The 23,004-nt window shown below is 44.5% G+C and overlaps 1 protein-coding gene across 1 annotated transcript in view; it reads left to right on the top strand.

Moving 5' to 3' along the window:
• The first annotated feature begins 3,431 nt into the window (after positions 1-3,431).
• The window catches only part of LOC119399330 (SUN domain-containing protein 1), an 85,569-nt gene continuing 65,996 nt past the window's right edge, over positions 3,432-23,004 (top strand). Inside the window, exons 1-5 of the mRNA XM_049417663.1 lie at positions 3,432-3,535; positions 7,043-7,274; positions 8,116-8,273; positions 12,162-12,346; positions 20,667-20,879. Coding sequence (XP_049273620.1) covers positions 12,274-12,346; positions 20,667-20,879 — 286 coding nt within the window. The 5' untranslated portion in view covers positions 3,432-3,535; positions 7,043-7,274; positions 8,116-8,273; positions 12,162-12,273. The remainder of the gene's footprint in view (positions 3,536-7,042; positions 7,275-8,115; positions 8,274-12,161; positions 12,347-20,666; positions 20,880-23,004) is intronic.

Here is a 23,004-nt window from a genome sequence, read left to right as displayed (position 1 = left end):
CAATATTTATCATCTTTATTAATGATCTACCTACCGACATCCTCGTCAACATAAGACTTTTTGCTGACGACTGTATACTCTACAAAAGAAATTACTTCTCTAACCTACCACTGACATATCTTTAAATAATTAATGCACTGAAAACAGTTTCCGCATGGTGTGCTAAATGGCAAATGACTCTTAATGCTAAAGAAAAAACAGTTCTTTCGAGAGTAACAAGAAAACATCACGCACACGAGTTTCGAATACGCCATAAACGATAACCTGGTTACAGTAGTCTTACAGCACAAGTACCTTGGACTAACAATAACGTCTGATCTTGGATGGGATTTCCACGTTATAGTGTACATTAAGCGATGACTTCGTGAAGTGCTCCGTGAAACTAAATTACTAGCTTATAATATACTCCTTAGATCTGTACTAGAATGCGCTACCTCCACTTGGCGTCCATTGACTAATAAATGAGGGAGCGCAAAGAAAAGCGGTAAAATTTATATTGAATAAACATCGACTTACAGACTCTTCTAGTGCGCTCATGAAATTGTTCGGAATTAGTCGCATTTGCATGAAAACCGTGCTACACTCACCCGATTGAAACTGCCTCATCAATTAATTCATAACAAGCTAAATGTTAACAGTTATGAGTAGTACATCTGTATTGCAGAATGCAGACACAAAAATAACTTGGCTGAAGCATTCATACATCCTAAAGGAATATCGCTTTCATACTAATTGTTTTAAATGTTCTTTAATCCCCCATAAGGCAGTGGAACGCCTTACCTTCCCCTATTTCCAAGTAGCGTAGCCATAATTTTTTTTCTGGAGGGGGAGGAGGGGAACCGTACATATACTTTATGTATGTTCGTGCGCGCATTTGTATGTCTGCGTGTACATGTACACATGCAAAATTGAAGATTTTCGGGGTGGGGGGTCTGAACTAAGTACCTTTCTTTCCCAACTTGAAATTACTTACATGATTCACAAATATAAATTACAAACATTTCGCTTCTTTCCTTAGTGAGGTATTTCTTGGTAAATTTTAGATTCCTTTTTGGTAAATTTTAGATATGTTTGTGTGACTATGATTCTATGATTATAATTGTATCGGTACGATATGATTGCATGATTGTTGTACAATTAAGTCTTCGCGAGGATTCATAGATGCTTCACATGTATGGATGTTCATATTTACCCGTGCATTGGCATTCAAACAAATCTGTACTGTTATTTTGCATGATATGCGAAGCATTTCTTAGCGAACTTCTGCGACTTTGAGCGTATCTATCTATCTATCTATCTATCTATCTATCTATCTATCTATCTATCTATCTATCTATCTATCTATCTATCTATCTATCTATCTATCTATCTATCTATCTATCTATCTATCTATCTATCTATCTATCTCATAGAGTTTCCTACAATACTTACTAGAGGGAACTCTGGCGCTAGTGTCTATGGGAGCTGCAACGCATGACGCTTCAGCCAGCATGGGAATCATGGGTAGTACACAAATTTGTCTAAACTTCGTTCTTTCGGCTCCGTTTGGCTGCGCGTCGCCTGCGTCCGCTTTGTCGCAAAACAAAGTTCAGCAAAAGTCTGCAGTTCCATTTCACCACCTTTAACTTTTTTAGGCTCACCAAATCAAACCTGGTCACGAAGTTCACAACGGTCTATTCTTTTATCCGAAACGAACACCAAAACACAGCAATAAACAAAGCCACAAGTACGTTTGAAGCCGCAAGCACAAAGACTAGGCAAATTTGTGTACTACCCATCATTCCCATGGTAGCTGAACGATCGCAGCGCCAGAGTCCCCTCTAGTTAATTTTAGGAAACTCTATCTATCTATCTATCTATCTATCTATCTATCTATCTATCTATCTATCTATCTATCTATCTATCTATCTATCTATCTATCTATCTATCTATCTATCTATCTATCTATCTAGCCGACTACGACTTTGAGCTCTCCTGCTCGTTTCGGTAATCGAACGTATACCAAAATTGATATGGCATAACATGTCTGTATGACGAAACATGAATGACGAGTCATAACATGAAAATCATGACATGCATGTCATGAACGACATGATATACATGCCACAGTCTTGGTGTTCTTACGGCCGTTTCGTTAAGCAAAATTGATACGGCGTGACAAGAGTGTATGACAAACATAACTGACAGGTCCTAACGTGCAAATCATGACACGCATGTCATGTACAGCATGATATACATGCCACGCTCATGGTGCGCTCGCGGCCGTTTCGCTAGCTTGATATGCTTGATATATACCAACCTTGGTATTGCGTGACGTTACTGTGTAACGAACATAAATAACACGAGTTAACATGAAAATCATGACACGCATGTCCTGTACAGCATGACTTACGTGCCACGCTCATAGTGCGCTGGCGGCCGTTTCGCTAGCTTGATATATACCAAAATTGGTATCTTGCGACATCACTGTATGACGAACATAAATAGCACGAGTTAACATGAAAACCATGACACGCATGTCATGTACAGCGTGACTTACGTGCCGCGCTCATGGTGCGCTGGCGGCCGTTTCGCTAGCTTGATCTACCCCCGAAATTGGTATTGCGCGACGTGACTGTGTGATGAACATAAATAACACTACCTAATATGAAAATCATGACACGCATGTCATGTACAGCATGACTCACGTGCCACGCTCATGGTGCGCTGGTGGCCGTTTCGCTAGCTTGATCTACCCCGAAATTGGTATTGCGCGACGTGACTGTGTGACGAACATAAATAACACGAGTAAACATGAAAATCATGACACGCATGTCATGTACAGCATGACTTGCGTGCCACGCTCGTGGTGCGCTGGCGGCCGTTTCACTAGCTTGGTCTACCCCGAAATTGGTATTGCGCGACGTTACTGTGTAACGAACATCAATTACGTGAGTGGCACGCATTTTCCCCAATGACAGACAAGGCGATGTATGCAGCTCTTTGCTGGCTGCTTCGCATTACATCGATTCCCACAATGCGTGGGATCTGGCGGCTTTTTTTTTTTTTTTTTTGTTCATCGTTTTGACTTTTACACATTTATTCTTGGGATTGGCAGTATGTAATAAACAAAATAAATAGATTTATTAAATGTTGTACATCGAATTATCCGATATATTGAACTGTAGCTGCGAGTGCGAGTTGATCCACCGCCGATTGATCTATGCACTCCGATGAGTGGACTGCTACTGGCACCTTGCGCGAAGCGGTGGCAACTCGAGAGCAGTTGCACGGCCCCTAAATAAGGCCTCCGCGATTGCCGGCGCAATGCCATCGCAGGCCGTGTCGCCGCCACTTCCCTCACTCAACCACCACGCGTGACATACTAGACGGAGAACAGTTCACACTACTCTAGCCGCACGTGTTTTATAGTAAAAAGGAATTCTGGGAATCGCGCGCGCGTCTTTCATTTCTTATTTGAATCGAGACGTTCGCACGCACGCACCGCTTGCTCCGTGGCCCGTACGTGACGCCCTGCTTGCAGCAGTTAAAACGGGTAAGTACCACAATAAGCGGCATGGCATGTCGAAAGCGTTTTCTCCTCCTCGCCGCGTCGTCCGCGCTCTCAGCTGTTGGTGGGAGGTGCTTCTTGCATGGACGCGGAAGCGACGCCGCCCCGACGAACGCATCTTTATTTTTGTCTGTGGCTTTCGCGTTCGGGAAATGACGAACAAGAAGTCCCCTCGTCGCCATGGTGAACAGCTGAAGCCGTTGCACGAGCGCGGCGTATTTTGAGGACCACTGGCGTGGGACGTCTAGGGAGCGAACCTCTCATCGCGTCGCTCCCCGTCTAGGCCTAGCCTCGAGCGTAGCGAAACTCGTCACCACGCTACGACTACGGTACTAAATGAACGCGACGCGCGTGCACTACGTGCTCTGCCAGTGTTCTGCATAGCCGGCAACGCCCCCGCATGGATTTGAAAGTGGCCCCCTGAAACGGTGTCAGAGGTAGTTCCGCCACCTCTTGATCTTGGAGCTGCACGCCGTCAAGCGCTCGGACGATGTTGCTCCGAAGTCGTTGCAGCGGTGACAACTGCCGCTGCGAGGCGGCGCATCATCGTCGAACCAGCAAGGCTCGGTGAGTGCAGATTTGTATGTTTAGAGCAACGTAACGAAAGGACCGCAAGCATCAGCAGCAACGTGTAGGTGCGAAGTTTCGTTTCACTCCACCCGGACCTCAACGCGGAGCTTAAAATTTCACCGCATCCAAGCGCGGGAAAAGGGTAGCTGCTAGTGATTTTCGGCACGAGTCTACGCCAGACCGATCGGTCCTGCAAAAGCGAAAGCAACTACCTGTCAGTTACGCTGATTCACGTGCCGTTTGTTTGTAACGAAGCCGTATGTCGGGTGACGCTGCGGAAACGAGCGTTAATACGCGCCAGGTGTGTCTCGACCGAGAGACTATAAAAAAAGATATATACCGTCGAAATGCGTGCCTCGTTGCGCAACTTACGTGCATCCGCGTCCGTCTCGGCAACCAGTCGAGACCGCATACAACTTTGATCGGGTCATGTTTTATGACATGTCGGCCTTCTCGAGGCATAGCTTCGCTTCGTGTCGCCCCGCTATCTCTCAACACCGCCTGTGTTTGCGCTTTGCAATCGCTCGATGTTTGTGTCTCGTTTTCCTCTCACTTGTCGATCTTGCGCCGGCCGGTAAGAAAATTGACGGGTGTGTAGCAACGCTTAGTACGTATGCACCACACGGCCTCTTACGTCGCGTCTGCTGCCAACTTGGAACGGTTGCTCGAAAAAACGCGCGCTCTGTCCTGTCGCTCGATTCGTGAGAAGCGGGAAATATGTAGGCCGAAACGCTTCACCGGCTATCGTGCAGTGCCTGTCACAGTGCTGTGAAGGCCCCTCGCATAGCTCAGCGGGAGGTTGGTTGCGCGCGTGTGGTCTGCACGTGGGATGGTAAAAAAGAGACAGCGAAACCGTGGCGGAATCGTAACGGCGACTGGCGTGGCTTTGCGCTGTGTGTAGTCTGACCGCAGTGGCAGTTTACGCTCGAGGCCGTCACTTCAACAGAACTGTGCAGTTTTTGCGCCCTTGCGCTCGTTTTTTGCACGTGCGTTTTAAACCACCTACCTTGAAGTGAAGCGTGTGTGCTGACGCCTGTCTAGCACTAGTTTGGTAAGTAGATAACAAATATCATGCCGTCTTGACTAAAGATTACTTAAATAAGAAGGATTGATTAAAGATTTCTGCAGTAAAGGCGCCAAGGATGTATGTCTATTGGTAGTACTGAATTAACCATCTTGAGACTGTGAATACCTTTTAATTAGCATGACTATTTATTAATTATAAATGGTTCAATTGGAAAGTGCCCTGATGGGCATTTGCCGATGTGTAGTTACAGCTGTCACTGGTACCGCAGCTTCATGGGATTCCAAATTGAATTTCGATTGCAGAGATCACACGTCAGTAATTACATTGTGCGCTATTATTGTCCCGTCAGAGCTTCTATCCCAATGTGCATTTATGTTGGGTGTTTGAGCAAACTTACGTTACTTCTTTGTTTAGGGTGTCCGGCTTGTGATTTACTCAGCTGGTAGATGTCATGGCAGTTAATGGTAATTAAAATGAAGACGACTTAAAAGGCAGTATAGCCATTCTCTATTTTTTGCAGCTTGTAGTGCATAACGCGATAGCTGTTGTGTGTTTTCACATTTTCCAGTAGTTAGTCGAGAAAAGAGTGAAATGGAAGGACACAGGCAAGCGCTTGTCTAAGTATGGAATACCAACTAGCCCAATCCGACACCGTTCCAAGTTATATTTTCCAGTGGGTATTACCCCCTACGGTGTTCTAGTGGTTAGGGTTATCGAATGCTGACCTGAAGGTCGCATTGCCCGCTGTGGCGGCTGTATTTCGATGGAGGCACAATGCTCGAGACCTGTGTGCTTAGATTTAGGTACACATTAAAGAACCCCAGGTGGTCTAAATTTCCGGAGCCCTCTCTTTCCGGTTTTGGGTCGTAAAACCCCAACAACTATCCAGTAGCTATTGAAATTGTGCAGTGTGTAATGTGCGGAGTGAGATGATGCCTTCACGTCTGCCAAATTCTCTGAATTGTTTCCATAGTAAAGCTTAAGCTCCTCATTATTCAATTCTACAGTATTGGTAAACTTTGTGAAAAAGAGACCAAATTATTTAACGAATGATGATGCCTCTTCTTTTCGCGCTGCTTGTTGTCTGTTGCAGTCAGTGGAATGCGTTCCTCGTCTGCCTACATATGTTGCCTTACTGTGTGGCTTCATTATTATGTATGTCCATTTGGATGTTAATTGGCTTGCTCTGTTCCAAGATTTAATTTGCGGACAATTGCCTGGTGGTGTCCGCTTGCGTTCATGAACTTGTCGGCTGCCCCTTATCTCTTCCTGACAGTGATGTTGACAGTTGATCTTTTTAGATTTGTTCGATAGCTTTGGGACTGGTAGCCATAATTACCTTTTGTTCGAAGCTAAAGTGGATGGGAGGATGACCGCCGCCGTAGCTCAGTGGTAGAGCATCGGACACGTTATTCGAAGGGCGCAGGTTCGGTCTCTGGCGACGGCAAGTTATCTTTTTGTCCACTTTACTTTCTTCACACTTTATCCTAATTACAACGAAAAACATCTCCTATACTTTCTTTGGTATTATTGTCTGTTAGTTCTCATTAATAATGTGTCTAACTAAGAAACGAGCCCTTAAAAGTCATATTCTTTCCTACAGGAGAAATGGGTTTTTAATTACAATTTAAGATTAATTACTAAAAAACACACAAAGCAACGTATCATCACATTCTTTTTTTGACAGTAGAATATTGAGTGCCTTGAAATAATCTGTAAATTTGATGCATTTAACTGACAGTTCTTAAGTCACTCTTCAAAAGGTTGAGAACAGCAACAACTTGGATACATGCTCCTTTCTTGTACACCAGAGCTCTCAGTTATCATCGCTGATTTCGAGCCAAATGACTATGCAGCTTGCTCCTTCCTCATCATGTTTCTTTTCATTGTCGCAGCGCATCTCGATTGCATCGGATCATCAAAGGCGACGATGCTTCCCAGCAGTCTCAGGGCAACGGAGCAGTGAGCAGAGAGCTTAGCTCGGGCTCGTTCTCACCGTCGAGGCATTCGACGCCCCTGAGACCGCGGAACTCTCTCGAGATCGCCAGAAGAGGGGGGAAGTACTCTGACCTCTCTGAAGACGTGTCCCTGCTGTATTCGGAGATCAGCCAGACTACAACAACACAGGTATGTCACTTACGAATTGTCCCAGAATGAAGCTTTCTGCGAGTACATACTGCGGTGTGCCAGCGATCGTGACACTGCGGTGTTCGTGACACTGCGGTGCATGACAACAAGGCTTCAACTTCCATGTTTCCATACACACCAAGGTTTGGGAGCACATTAAAGGGTCAGTGCAGGCAGATATTGAGTTGACGGGGATTGTGGAAGCAGCATTTCAGAAACCTCATAGTGCTGGTTTCGGGCCAAGGAAATGCTTAGTTTAAAAGAAAATTACGTTTCAGTTTGTCAGCATGCTGTTAGTGCAACTCAAACCGGCTCCCACCATGGTGATCTAGTAGTGGTTATGGTGCTCGGCTGCTGACCCGAAGGTCGCGGGATCGAATGCCAGCCATGGTGACCACATTTTGATGGAGGCGAAAGTGCTAGAAGCTCGTGTGCTTAGATATAGGTGCACGTTAAATAACCCCAGGTGGTCGAAATTTCTGGATCCCTCCACAACGCGGCCTGAATGGCTCTGGTAGGAACTGCGTAACTTGAATGGCCAAGCCGAGTTGTGCTTGCCCTATATTGACGGGGTTCAGCAGGTTGCTCATACCTTTGTACCTGTTTTCGCATTGCTCAGTTTTTGTTGAAGCAATAGGAAATGCAAAGGTCGCTTCGCTCGCCTTAGTGGCCGCATTTCCTTATGCCAGCATTTTGTTGAGCATACTCCAGGTCATAGGCTAAAGGAGTGAGGTGACAGCCTTACCTCGTATAACATTTCAATTTGTTGCTATCGCATTCATTGCTTCACCCTTGTGGCGAAACTCTGGCACGGTGATGCGTCCTGCTTCTGTTTGTGCAGTCATCGGGAATTCTGCGGTCTTCGGATGCCACTGAGCTGCAGGCGAAGCAGGTTCGCTTTGGGCCCATCATCCGAAACGGAAGCCCTCGCCACAGCCTCTACAGTGATACTGACGAGTCTGAAAACGAAGTCGTCAGTGGCTGGGGCCTTAAGCAGGGGTGAGTTGGATGCTGCAGTCGAGATGTCGTCTCTATTTGGCCAGTGAGCAGTGGCCCTTGGGACCCTATAGACGGTTACAAACGAAGAAAAGAATCGCGCAGCTTGTACTAGTGACGCAAGGCTGAGTCACAACGGAGCTGGTGGTCTCCTAGCTACATTATGCTTTGCTACATTATGGTTTAATTGGCTCAACTAAGTGCAATTGGACCAGATATGCCTATCTCGACATATCAACATTGATTATCGATCGGTATTTATTGGCTATCAATTGGCACTGATTGGCTTTATATCAGTATTGATGGCTTGACTAAGCTCAACTGGACCGGGCTATGCTTATCTTGACTTATCCAGCTTGTCTAAGTCAACTTGGCTTTGCTATGCTATTACAAGCTAGGCCGAGCTGTCATGTGGTTCCACACAACATAACGAAAAGCTTAACATATCCACTGTAATATATCATACAGTGGTGATGGTGAAGAAGCAGATGCAGCCGGTACGAAATGAAACTTTATTGGGCGAACTTGTGCCCAGTAAAAGAGACTCAAGGTACAAGCAACACTCACTGTACAATGATAACTGCGCGAGTGGACGGCGGCCATCGGTAACCTTATCATCGGTGGGACAAGTCTTTTATGTGCCAGTGCTCGTACCTTCCAGCATTGTCACTGGTGCTCGCGTAAGCTCTAGAATAAACTGTTACACGTGTGCTGCGTGTAATCTAACAGAACAGTCTGGCACAATCGCGAAGTTTCCAAACGTTGTTGCGTGGTCTGCAACGAGTGCTGGTAAATTTTTTTTGTGGCTGGAGCCCAATCGCATTAAAATAAAGGAAATAAGCGTGCGTGGCAATATAAGCTTCACGCACAGCCATCACTGTCCCACCCAAAGAGAATTTGCATACATGATCTATCGATTCTTTTCAATTGAGTTTAGTCATTATCGTGATGCCAGGCAGGTTTGCGTGCTTAAGATGGTTGAGTTTGCCGTACAGAAATACACTTCTCGCATTTGCTGGCCAAAAATTCTGACCAGCTCACGAGTGAAATTATTGAAGCGGCAGAGATTAAATACAGAGATGCTGCGAGTTGCCCTTCAATCTGTTTATCAGAGAAGAAAATGCTATTTTTGTCGTGTCAGCCGCCTGTTTGATTTGCTGGGTTGATTGCCTTGTGTGCCCCTTTCTTTGCCACCCCACTATTTCCTTTGTGCGGTGTTGTGTATATATATGTGATCACGTGCAACAAACACTGAGTTTAGTTAGCGCTGTGTCCCGTCTTGATCTGTCGCTGTCCGTGTGATTCCTTGCGCTACTGTTGTCGTTGATTTTGCATTCAAAGCTTTTAAGGTCCCGGCAAATTTCGGCAGTCTCGAGTCAGTACTCAGCCAAATGAAATATTTGAGATAGAACCTAGGAATGTTTATTTTCCAATGCGCCTAATGTTTACATCAGCAGGGACAAAGTACTTCCACTTTGTGGTGCTCGACTGCTGTCTCGGAGGTTACGGGATCAAATCCTGGCCACGCATTTAGATAGCGGCAATATGATAGAGGCCCGTGTGCTTAGATTTATGTGCATGTTAAAGAACACCAGATGGTCAAAATTTCCAGAGCCCTCCACTACGGCGTCCCTCACAATTGTATCGTGGTTTTGGGACGTAAAACCCCGACAGTTAGTATTATCTGGATTGGCTCTTACGGAGGTGAATAGTATGTGTACCATGGCTGTATGCGTGGAGCCTATGCTTATTCATAGGTTGTGAGCGACTGTAGTTATTCATAAAACGTACTAGAGGAGGCTGTAGCACCAGTGTCTATTCAGGCTGCACACATTGCGGTTTAACTATTTTTTTGTGAAGACTCGTGACAGCTGCTATCAAACGCGATGATGCAAGGTGTGTCACCTGCAAACTCTATCAACTGCAAAGTTCAATGATTCCGAAACCAGTGCATTTTATCTAACTGCCAGAATAGAATTGGATTGGAACATTAACACAGCAAATAATTTGTCAGAGTGTTAAATGATTGCTGTTTTTACACACTGTCGCGTAGTCTTGGCATTGTATGGCCATTGTAGCCTTTGCGCTCATATGTTAATGCAGCATGCAGTGTGAAATACGTGCCTTTTATTTCTGCCTGGCAAAGAATGGTCAAAGTAAAGTGCCATGCCAATTCGATCTCAACAGCTTGTCAATAAGTTGTGCGGTCCGCAGCCACATTCAAACTGTTTCTAGCTATGCTTGGTCTTCAAATGTGCAAGCCTAGAAAAAGTATGCTCGCGTGTATATGTCATAGAAAACTGCAGCCATTTTTACAACCAGCTTTACAACCATCTCAGAGAAGAGAAAACATAAGTTTCGTCGCAATGCAAAGGCATTATGCGGCGACACATACCAAAAATCAGAAGGGGCTGCTGTCACGGGACAGAGTGCGGCTCAAGGAACTAATTTTCATTTGTTGTTGTTTTTTCGAGGACGAGTTTCGCAGACCCCAAAAGATGGCTTCGCGGACCCCCATTTGAGACCCACTGCTCTAGTGGTTTTAGTTGCAGTTTTTGACAAGAGTTGCAAGAGTCTTTTGACATCTTTAGTTAAAGTAAGAACAGTGAGTATAAGATCATTACTAGGCTTTTGTAAATATGAATGTTTCGGTTCAAAGTGAAGTTCAAGTAAATGGTAATTAGTATCAAATAATTTCAAAGTGAATTTGAGTAGTAGCAGGGTGCTAGTTATAAGTAGTAACATACGTTACTTCAAAAAATTCGGCATACTTATCCCATACCAGTCCGTATAGTGTGCCTTTAAGTGTAAAACAAAATTAAATGTTGTGCAGCTAATCTGTAGATAAACCTTAAACCTTGAAGGTTTCGTGGCATTGTGGATTTTTCCTTAATAGGCAATTTCGTGGCATAGCGGCACCACGCTGCAGTGAAACCACCTTTTCAGGCGGGTTACGTGTGGTTGTGTTGATGTGAATTGGAATACTCTAATATGTGTTCGATCGTTCGAAGTGCTTATATATTTGCACAGGCTTAAAATTTATTCCTAAATGCAGTCCAACCTTATTATAGTGAAGTTGAGGTTCAGCTACTTGCTTTAGTATGTCTACAGTGAAACCAATGAAGCACTCTTAGTGGCTGAGGTGTTGCATTGTTAAACAAAAGGACACTGGTTCAATTCATTGCCGTGAGGACTGCATTCAGACAGCAAAGTGCAAGGCGACTTGTTTATTTAAACTTGAGGTGCGCAGAGAACATCATGCGGTAAAAATAATGTGGAAACTCCCACTACGACTTGACTTCTAATCGTGTCGTGGTTTTGGCGCATAATGCCACTAATCTAACTTTACTTTTTGAAAATTTTTGAAGTGCATAGCACATTAGAGGCCCGGCTTCTCATGTTCATGGTCACACAGTGGTAAACACCGATTTAAAACAAGGCTAACAATGCTTAAAACCAGTGCAAAAAAAAACAAGGTCTAAAATAATGTAAACTACAGAAATGACCAAGAACTTATCGCAACAATTTACCTAAAATCGCGAAAAACTCTTCTGCAACGTTTGGCTGAGTCACGCCACACAAGAGAGGGCACCACCGCCTCAGCAAGCGTGCCATTGCCAAGGGAATCGCTGGGTTGCCCATGCTATGCACTTCCTCCAGGTTTCATGGTCGTAGAGCCGCATTAAGTGCAGGATTTATAACTGCACCAAGACCTTCACAAGAACTGTGTTACCGCTGCATTAACCGCGGAATAAGCCCTACATTAAGCCCTGGGTTTAGTTTTCTTTTTTTTGCAAACGCTGAGACAAACCCTGGAAATATGTCTGTTAGCTCTGCCAGTTGTATTGGGTACAGTCTAAACCCGTGCCCATCTCTCCTCATCGTACGCAGAGTTCCAAACGGCCTGCACGACGCAAAAGACTCCATCAACCTCGCACGAGGGCAGAGGGCAGCCAGCGAATCCACCACCTCGGTCACCACTACGATAACCTCTGTGACAGACATGCCAGGTACAGGCACACCTCTGTACTCGGACACTGAAGACAGCGACGAGGAAGTCTCAACACGGCATACCTGTGAGCTTCCTTTATTTCCCTCTTCCTTTTATTTTGTCCCCTATGCTTCAGTTTAGTAGTTTATTAAATTTACTTCTTAAAAATTCATATGCTGCCACTGTGGTACAGTGGTTGCGGTGCTCAGCTGCTGATCCAGAAGTCGCGGGTTTCGATTCTTGCCGTGGCGGTTGCATTTCAGTGGAGACAGAGTGCTGGAGGGCCATGTACTGTGGGATGTCGGTGCACATTAATAAACCCCAGGTGGTCAAAATTTGCGGACCGCTCCCCTGCGACGTTCCTCATAATCATATATCTAATGAAAACCAGCAGACAATGAAGACAATGGACATATGGGATAAGTCAGGTGTACTGCTTTAAGTGTATTGTAGTAATTGGGATACAGATGTGAAGAAAGTAAAGTGGACGAAAAGACAACTTGCCGCTGGCAGGGACCGAACCTCCAACCTTCGGAACCTGCAGGTTCAGTCCCTGCCGGTGGCAAGTTGTCTTTATCACAATTACTACAAAACCTGTACATTGGACAACCCCCACACCTTCCTTGGCTTCATTGTCAACTAGTTTTCATTAAGGTTGAGTGAAAAATAGAAACGAGCCCTCAAAATTTCCTTCCTTCATTCATTCATAAGCATATTGTGGTTTTTGCATGTCAAACAACACCCACAGGTCGTGGGATCAAATCCCGGCCATGGCGGGCACATGGAGGCGAAAATGCTTGAGGCCAGTGTACTTATATAGGTTTAGGTGCACTTTAAAGAACCCCAGGTGGTCGAAATTTCCGGAGCCCCCCACTACGTCATCTCTCATAATCATATCGTGGTTTTGGGACGTTAAACCCCAACAATTATTATTATTGTTTACATGTCAAACACCATAAATGATTTTGTCATTTATCCACAGTGTGTTATTTACAGACAGGAAAAATAAAGGAGGTAAATGTGACATCATAGAGGATTCATTTATATATTTATACAAGGTGTGTTAATTCACAGAGCAACAACAGTGATTTTTTCATGGGGTACCAGTGGTGGATGGAAGAGTCTCGCACTTTTAGGGGGGCGGGGGCGTGCTACTGTTGCACTTGATGGCGCCTTTCCGTACCCTAAAGAGCAGCGCTAGAACTTCCGGTCACTGTCACATGCACGAGAGTTGCATGACCTGGGCAAAAACATCACCTGTCATCATACCACGAACAAAATTTCAATGAAAAGGTTCCGCCTAGTGTTGCATAGGTATCGCTGCTTTGATGGCCCGTGTCCCCTACGCCATGCTGCTTCGCGGTTTTCATGATCTTGCCAGTATCATTATTGCCAGAGCCAGGGTTGACAGCAACGTGCTGCTCTACCAATGAAGTCGTTCATTGGCGTTTAAGCTTGGGTCACGTGACTCCCACGTGACGGTGACGAGAAGTCTTCTGCTACACTCTTCAGGGTGCGGAAGCACGGTAATTGGTTGTGCTTCATTGTTGTGAGTGCTGCTGGCCCAAAAAGCACTGGGCGCTCGTTCACTGCAGCGTCCAAGGGGGCCGCTATTCTCCATCCCGAAAAAAAACTGTGCGGTAGGATGGAAGTGTCTGAGTTCCTGAGCAGGTTCTGTGGCATTAATGACTGCAGCTTGACCCAATTTTTCACATGCGACGTCAGGTGCCGAGGTTTTTGCGGACTGCAGTCGGGACGCCTTCCTGAGCTTGCAGCATACATGACTGAACCATGTGATTGATCTTTACTGGTCACATGCGAAACGGTCATGCAAGAAGCCTGCGTCATTGCTTTGGAAGCAAGAATATTATAAACGCACTTCAAAGCCAGCAGGGCCTGGGCTGGGTTTAGAAATTTTTTATGTGGAATGCACTTGCGTGTATGCTTTTTTTTTTTTACGAGCGATATATTGAGTGGGAGGCATGTCGACTTACAATAGAGCAAGCACTGTAGACTGAACTTGTGTGTTATAAGGATGTAAGACAAAAAAAAAGCAAGTGGTAGAAAATAATAAGGCAAAAAGGTAGCACTGCTCACAATAAGCTGAAACTTTGTTTGTCACGTTAGGTATTTTGTAGGGGTGTGCGAATATTCGAAATTTCGAATATTTTTCGAATAGTGTTTACTATTCGATTCGATTCGCACTGGAATTTTACTATTCGAACTATTCGAACTTCCCAAAAATAAATACAGTCAACGTCCGATTAAAAGTGACCCCTTCAGATTTTCAATATGCTTCACCTCATTACATAGTCGTATTGCGGCAAAGCTGCCTTTCAAGCTCCGTTACGGTCGAACTTTACCAAGAGACAGTCAACGTCAGATTGAAAGTGGTCCCTAGATTTTCAATATGCTTCACCTCATCACACCCCGGTATTGCGGCAAAGCTGCCTTTCAAGCTCAGTTACGGTCGAACTTTACCAAAAGACAGTCAACGTCCGATTGGAAGTGGTCCCTAGATTTTCAATATGGTTCACCTCATCACACCCCGGTATTGCGGCAAAGCTGCCTTTCAAGCTCCGTTACGGTTGAAATTTGCCAAGACAGTCAACGTCCAATTAAAAGTGGTCCCTAGATTTTCAATATGCTTCACCTCATCACACCCCGGTATCGCGGCAAAGCTGCCGTTCAAGCTCTGCTACGGTCGCAAATTTACTAACTCAAGAAAGCGCTGGTTCCATCATGGAGATGAAAGATGTGGCAGAGTTGGGGGCTCAATTATTGCTGTTTTGGACCTGAAATTTAAGCAGGAAGTCCGAAAAACCGGAAGCCGAAGCTTTTCAGCATCCAAAATTTCAGATGTTCTTATATATCGATGTCTAGGGGGCAGATTTGGAACTCCGGACTTGAAGGGAGCACACGCTTGTCCGCCACATCAGTTGGGCTTCCACAGAAGTTGAGAGAGGAGGAGAGGCTGAGGAAATGGCATCTTTGCCCATCACGTGTAAAGTGTTGTCAGCAACACTTTGGTTGCACCATATCATGTACATGAATAGAATTTGACCTCTACATTGCCTCATTCTTGATAAGACAACAATGAAACGCCACCCTGCCAGTGCTTTATCAACCTAGCGAAAAGAAACACTTTCATGTTGCTATCTCATAAGAATATGCTTAGGAATCCTCTCTAACCTTTTTTTTTCTGCAATTGCGCTTCGAAGTATTCGAAAAATATTCTAGAAATATTCGAAAAATATTCGATTCAATTCGCACTCGCACTTCAAAATTCGAATTCACTTCGCACCCAAAATTTTGCTATTCGCACAGCTCTAGTATTTTGTCATGTCAGTGGCATATCAGGTGCCCTTCCTTGCTTCCCTTTATTTTTCTCTATTTCTTCCTTCCTTTCTTTCTCTTTTTCTGTTTTTGTTTTATCTTTTTGTCTTTATTTCTCTCTCGCTTCCTCTCTCTCTCTTTCTGTCTTGCTCACTCTTTTTTCTATTCTTTGTGTGTGTGTTTCTTTTTATCTCTTTCTCTATTTCTTTCTCTTTTTCTGTTTTTCTTCCCTTTTTCCTCTCTTTCTGTAGTCGTTCTCTCGCACATCTGAGTTATTGCATTGCAGTAGACAAATCTGTACAGCGTTGTAGAATGTGCTCCAGGCACACGTGTTCGGGAAGTGAAGTAGAAAATGAAGAGGAGGATAAAGAGAGTGCACGCCAGCTTATTGCATTGCACGCACTCATGATGTCAAGGTGGTTTGCCAAACTTAAACAGCTCGGCTGTTAAAAATTTCCTGAAGCGGCACTCGCCAGGTGAGCTGTTCCACTGTTTTATTGTCTATGGAACAACCTCAGCAGACATGGTTGTCCTACATTTCAACCCTCAAATTTTGTGTCTGATGGGTCATTCAGAAGTGCAACAATATTTTAATTGTCACACCTTCGTGACCAATGGTACTACTACCACAAAAGAGAGCAGGTGTCGAAGTGTGACGAAAAAAGGCATGCGCAAGAAACATAACAGATGAATGATGCTAGGTTCGTTATGTGAAGGCTTGGGTGCTTAAACTGTCGTTCATCAACGTCGTGCTAGCAGGTACGCGCGCTCCCTAGTGATGCAGAACTATCGATGGTACTGTTGATACTATCGATAGCTGAGTCATTATCGAACTATCGATGGTAAAAAATACTATCGATAGCGCTATCGATAGTAAAAAAATTCTATGGTACTATCGATGACATAAAATCAACAGCGCGAACTCATCGTGGAATAAACTTGGTTTTCCGCGCGCATTGTACATAGGGGAGCCGGAAAAGCAGGCTGAAGGGCAAGAAAGTTGACATGCTTGTGTTCTTCACCTGAGCGCTTTGCTGACACATGATCATAAAGTCAAACTGTTCAGCTGCAGCAGAAAGGAAGACGTTACATGTAGTGGAAATGCGCGGCTTCAAATTTATATTGCATTTTACGATTTCAAAATACAAAAAGTTATCATGAACTAACATTGTTAATTGTAAGGTGTAACTGGTTGCTTTTGGATGTGAATTTATTGATTTATTGATGGACATCTTCCGCCATTTTCATGGCGGAAATAATTCATTTCCCTCACCAAAAATTGCTCATAAATTAAACGGAGCTGATAGTAGGCTGTCGAAAATATTTTGGCAATATGGCCAGCCAGCATCAGCGTCATAATTCACACTACTATCGATAGTATTGGCACGTGGATGTGACGGTGAAGAATGCTGCAGCAAGACTGGGAAATACGGAGCTCTTTATTTGTGCGAACTTGTGTCCAGAAAATCAAAACTCAAAATACAAGTGATAAACGCTGCGCACTCATAGCGGCGCGGACAGTCATCGGCCGCTGAGTAATCAATCATCGGTGGAATGCGTCGTCTGTTATACATCTGTCATCGAACCTTCCTGCGTTATCGCTGGTGCTCGTGTAAGCTCTCGAATAAACTTGACTATTCTCATCCAACACGTAATCTTAGCAGAATGATCTCAATTTGAAGCTTCTCAAACATTACGGCGCGTTCTGCGTCAAACGTTGCTAGTAGTGTTTGTGGGTGAAACCCAAATACATCAAAACAAAGCAATAAACACGTGTGGCAGTAAAATCGCTAGTAATATTAACCATGGTAGTACCGATTGCACTATCGATAGTTTGTCTAGACTATCGATGCTATCTATAGTCAATTTACCGATATTTCTGCATCACTAGCGCTCCCTGCTGTTCGTCATTCTGTTGCTCGGTGCATGATGTCGAGGAGCATCATCATTGTGACATTGCCCCTGTGGTTCAAAAGGGCTGGGAATCACTGGAAAACATTGGCCCCTGGTGCCACAAACTACAGGATACGACGAATCAGCTTCTCTGATTAGTGCCTTCATTACTCCGAAGTTTACAGGATCATATTCTTTTAACACGAAAGTGTTTTATGCCGGGGTCCACCAAGACTTCAGTGACGTATTTCTGTCACGGAAATGACGTAGAAAAAATTTACACGATCAAATGTCAAAGAAAAAAAGTTCCGTCAACGGGCATCGAACCCACGACCGCTTGGTCCGCAACAACAGATGCCGGGCACGCTATCCACTGTGCCACGGCCACAGGCTCCAAAGCCTTTACAAACGCGCCTTTTATATCTACCACTCTCCCGGTCGACGGGGTGGTTTTGCCCTCTGGGAGCAGTAAAGTAATTCGTCATTACCGTGGCCTCCGCGATTAGCACCTGCAACGCGTTACACGTCCATCCCATTCGGCGCGTTTTCAATAGAAGTTCAATTTTGTCAATGCCTTAACACACCACGAGGTGGCGATCTTAAACCAAGCGTCACAAAAGCGTTGGCCTCGCTCATTGCATCACGCTAATTCAAACCGAAAGTAGCTCTGCGACGCACACCTGCCTCACCTGGCTGTAACACTGCTTTCACCGCTAACGCGCTCGTCCCGAGAAAAATCGCGGCTGGGCTACCGGGGCGGCAGGACGCACTTTGCGTTTCCCTCTAGTGCGGCCATGGTGTTCAGCCGCATTTTAACATGCCGCGGGATGGCCAACAAGTTCAGCGTTCAATATGCGACGCTCTTCTGGCTATCACAGCTCGTTCTCTGATTACGCTTTCACCGTTAACTACTACAGCTACCACAAGGGTTTGCTTAATCATTGAGCATGGACGTTAGTCGTCGGAATGGAGATGTACCACCAATCATCGAAGTGGGTGCATCCACGTTAAACGGTGCTATATTAATAATAATATCTGGGGTTTAAAGTCCCAAATCCACGATGTGATTATGAGGGACACCGTAGTGGAGGGATCCGGAAATTTCGACCACCTGGAGTTCATTAACGTGCACCTAAAGCTAAGTACACGGTAAACGGTGCTATAGCTGCCAGACATCAATATACATTGTGCAAACTGGCTTATATCAATTCAGTTACTTCTGTAAACATTCAGTTACTTCTGTAAGGGCACGCTTTACTTTCGTGTTATTCCGATTCCTACGAAGGAGGGATCAACCATCTTTCTTTGTATGTTCCTTCAGTTTGAAAATCCGCCCAGATTGAAGATCTTAGTGGAATTAATTACCCTTCCTTCCAGCACCCTGTGGGATTCCGCAGAACTCCTTTGCATTACTATGGAATTAGTGAATTCGAACGAACCAAGTCTGTGACTGTAATCACATTTTGATCCTTAAAGACTCGTAGGCTCTAGCAGATTTTGTCAAAATCGATGTCACACCAAGTTAGTGCAAAAACGTCAAGGCAGTGTCGCCAGTCATATTTGATTTTCGCTTTTTCTATCTTACAGAGTACCTTCTCTGGACACAAGTGCTCCTCTTAGTAATGTGAAAAGCTACTTTTCTAATATTAGACAAGTCATTTTTCTCAGGGCCATGACACCCTATTTTCGTTCGTATTCTTTATGTGGGTTGATCCTTATGCATTCATAAACTAGCTGGCGAAATCTTAGCGCATTTAGTGGAGCACTTAATTTATAATTGAATATTTTAATAAACATGCGAGCGGTCTGAGAGTTGGGCAACACTGGCACACTCCCAAGCCATGGCGTAACAAGCTGTTTGCTGTGCAAGCAACTGCTTTCCGGCGAACAATTTTGTTGCGTGGTGAGCTGCACATGCAGTCGAGCTTTCTTCAGCTTGGCATTTAAATTGAAAAATTTGCCGAGGCTGAAGCTTTGGTAGAAGATAGCGGCTCCACTCCATGCAGCGCATGATGTCGCACATGCCACGGCAAAATGGCGGTTGCCGGCGGTGGGCAGCGTTTATAGCGGGTGACTTCTAAGGCTCATTTTGCACTGAAATGTTCTTTTACAGTGCACTTTTTATATATGTACAGGTGCGATAGACCTACTTCTGTTTTTCACTGAAAACCGCAGATTGTGTGTCCGTGTCATGGCCCCTTTAAAGGGACACTAAAGAGAAACACTGAATCGGTTTAGATCGATAAATTGTATTCGGAGAACTCTAATGTAGTTAATTTCGCCATCATGAATTTATTAAATGAGGAGAAAATCAAGTTCAAAGTTTCATTTTTAAATTTCGTGCCGAAATCTCCCCGCGTGACGTCATGGATTTCAAAGCGTGTCTATCGTATTTTAATGCCATTGGCTCAACAAAATTACCCCAAACTTTGTATGTGAAGTCTTTCGCCCCCTCAGAGGACAGTGTACTTCATTTTTACCGATTAGGAACTACATAGTCTCTAGTAGGCTCCGTCAAAACACGTGATGTCACGCCAAATGGTGCGGTAACTTCAAGGTGGCGCCGCCACCCACATTTTGTTTTTGCGTGTTTTCTCGCTTACTAAGAGTCTTCTCGCAGCAAGCGTGGTGTTTTTGGTATTGTGAAAGAGCACTTTACTAATATGAGAGAAATCGTCTTGCTCTTTAGTGTCCCTTTAAGTGCTATCCCTTTAAGTGCTATAACTATATAAGCTATCTTATATTATTTATTCATTTATTTATTTCAATACCTTCAGGGCCCGAAGGCATTACAGAAGGGAGTGGGAAACAGCATACAAAATAACAGGGAAAAAAGGAGCGAGAGAGAAAAAAATGGCTACTAAGATAAACATAGCATTCAACAGCAGCCTTAAAAGCAGGGACATCACTCAGCTGGGCAATAGAGGTGGGCAGGTGGTTCCAGTCATTTGAGGTACTGGGAATAAAAGAATCGCGAAAGAATTCGTATATGAAAAAGGAATGTGTGCTTTGTGTTGATGGTCACATCTGTTTGAGATGTAGTATGGTTTGGAAAGAATATGGTTTTATTTGTGGATTGTGGAAAATTTTATAAAAAAGAACGAGGCGAGACACAGTGTCCCTGTAGCTGGTGCCGCTGTAAGTTGACTGGTGCACGACCATCGTTTCTGATGCAGACAGCACATCTGCAAGGCGGCGATGGCCACCACCTGCACGTCTGCCTTCAGTTTACGTTGTCAAGGCCAGGGGCGACGGCGATGGCACATCGCCCATCCTGCCCACTTCTGACCACCGGCGGGAGCAACAGCGGGAGGCGTGGCTCGCAACTGCAGGAGTAGACCAAAGCGTCGCCATGGCAGCCACAAGACACCAAAGATCGAGTGTGGCACGTGAGTATGCTCTGAGCCTCACGTTGGCTATAATTGTTTGCCATGTTTCCTGATCATGCTGTTCACCCAATGCATGTAACGAAAAGGAAATGGAAAAAAAAAAAAACTGAATCATTGTATTTAATCGCACAATTTACACGTCTACAAGTATCATCTTTGTTTCTGGAAAAAGAAACAACCTTTACTCTCACATTTTGCACTATATTTTGCACTCCTGTCCCGCCCTGGGACACAAGTGCAGCTCTGACGTCACCACGTACAAAACAAATCCACGCCAGATCTCTGTACTGGAAAATGAATAAAACTGACAAAATTAAGCCAAGGAATGCATTGGGGACATTTGATTTTAACTGTTGTGTATTAATTATGATACAAGTTCAAATGATTTAAAGTAAATGTAGAAACACCCTTTCAGTCGGTGGGGCCCGAACCCACAGCCTTTGAAGGTAGTGGACACGCTGCAAGGACACTTGTGCGGCAAATGCATGTGCACAGGACAACATGCGCACTAATAGTAGTTATAACAGAAACAACTGGCTCCACGTGCTGGGATGTGCTGCGTATAAGTGAAGTGGCACCAGTTCTTGCTTAGCAGCAGTAGGTCGCTGGACAAACATGCATGCATTGGGGACAACCCAGACAAGTCATCTGGTCTGCTGCCATGTTCTGTTTCATAGTTTGCAAATGCTCCCTGGTATTATCACTCTGTGCTATTCAAGGTGTCGGAACGAGATGTTTTTCGTTTCGGTTTTATTTTCGTTACACCGCAAAAAGTTCCGTTTTTGTTCTGGAACGAAAAAGAAAATGTTCGTAACGGTTTGTAGCAGTTTTTTTTTTAGCGGTGCAAAAATTTGAAGTTAAGGTAATCATAAAAAAGACATTGGATTTCTGATATAGTTACTTGTCCTCAACTTAAAAAAGTGGGACCAGGGTAAAACATGTTCTCTCCACGTTCTTCAGAGGAGTGGAAGTAACTGTACCACGAATTCTTACCAACTAGCATGAACCAGTATACCCTTGAAAATCATAGTAATTATTTTCTCAGAGGTCCGTTCCTACCAACTAGCATGAACCAGTATACCTTTGAAAGTCGTAGTATTCATTTTCTCAAAAGTCGGTTACGATTTTTTTAGCAGGCTCAGTGGTTTGTGTCAAGGGAGTGAGCACGATCTCAGAAGCAGCATGTCATTGAGTGTACTCTCTGATGTGCGAGACCTCTGTTCTGATAAAAAAAATCGCCAGGCCTGCACGGAACAGCACAGCCATAGTGAAAGCTGGAAGAGCGGCCTTTCTAGACCCCGTTGTAGACTCTCTTGGGGCTACTAATACAAGTACACATGCAAGGTACTCACTGCGCCATAAATTGTCATAATTTTTCTGAACTACCGAAGCAGCCGCTATGCCATTTTTCGTCATTCTTCGGAGAATCGTGGTACCCGCTACACATCTGTAAGGCATTATGGGCACTTTGTGCTGTGGCTGATGACGATGAACAGTTATGGCGGAGCCCTTTGTAATGGGTTGGAAGCATTCAACGACCGACTCGTTGCACAATTCGCATTGTGTGACGCCATGTTGTTTTACTCTACATATGGTAACACGATTCTTTGCCCGACATGTCTCTATAGAGCATTTTTGCGAAGGAGTTACGAGCACCAGCCTGGCACTGTGGTGGAATACTCGACTGCTACACAGAGGGCGCGGGTGATATATGCAATCTGATCCTCGAAATTTGATTCTCATTTCATTTTTTCTTATTTCACGCGATAGCGGTTACGGACACCGGCGGCGGTGGACAACTATGGCGCCAAAATCGGATGTTGTTTTCTCATAACAGCTTTCACTGTAGCAAACTCCTACGCCTACAATGCCCTCTTCACGCTGGCCTGCATGGCAGGCGTACAAAAGTCCACTTACATTAATATAAACATCGCTGGTTGCCACTGTTCTCGTTTTTTGCACAATTTCAACATATCCTTGCTTTGGAATTTCTTCCTGATGTATGCGTTAATACTGTACCCTGAGATATGCTTAATTGTTCACGTTGCATGACCTCAGTTGATCCAGATTGCAAAGTTTTCTCGTGAAGTGAAAAACAATTTTAAAAAGTTCGGTTTCACTTTGG

Source organism: Rhipicephalus sanguineus, chromosome 7 (genome assembly GCF_013339695.2).
Source record: "Rhipicephalus sanguineus isolate Rsan-2018 chromosome 7, BIME_Rsan_1.4, whole genome shotgun sequence".
NCBI classification, from domain to species: domain Eukaryota; kingdom Metazoa; phylum Arthropoda; class Arachnida; order Ixodida; family Ixodidae; genus Rhipicephalus; species Rhipicephalus sanguineus.
Note: the sequence above shows the minus strand (reverse complement) of the source record. Positions and strands in the feature narration are given on the sequence as shown.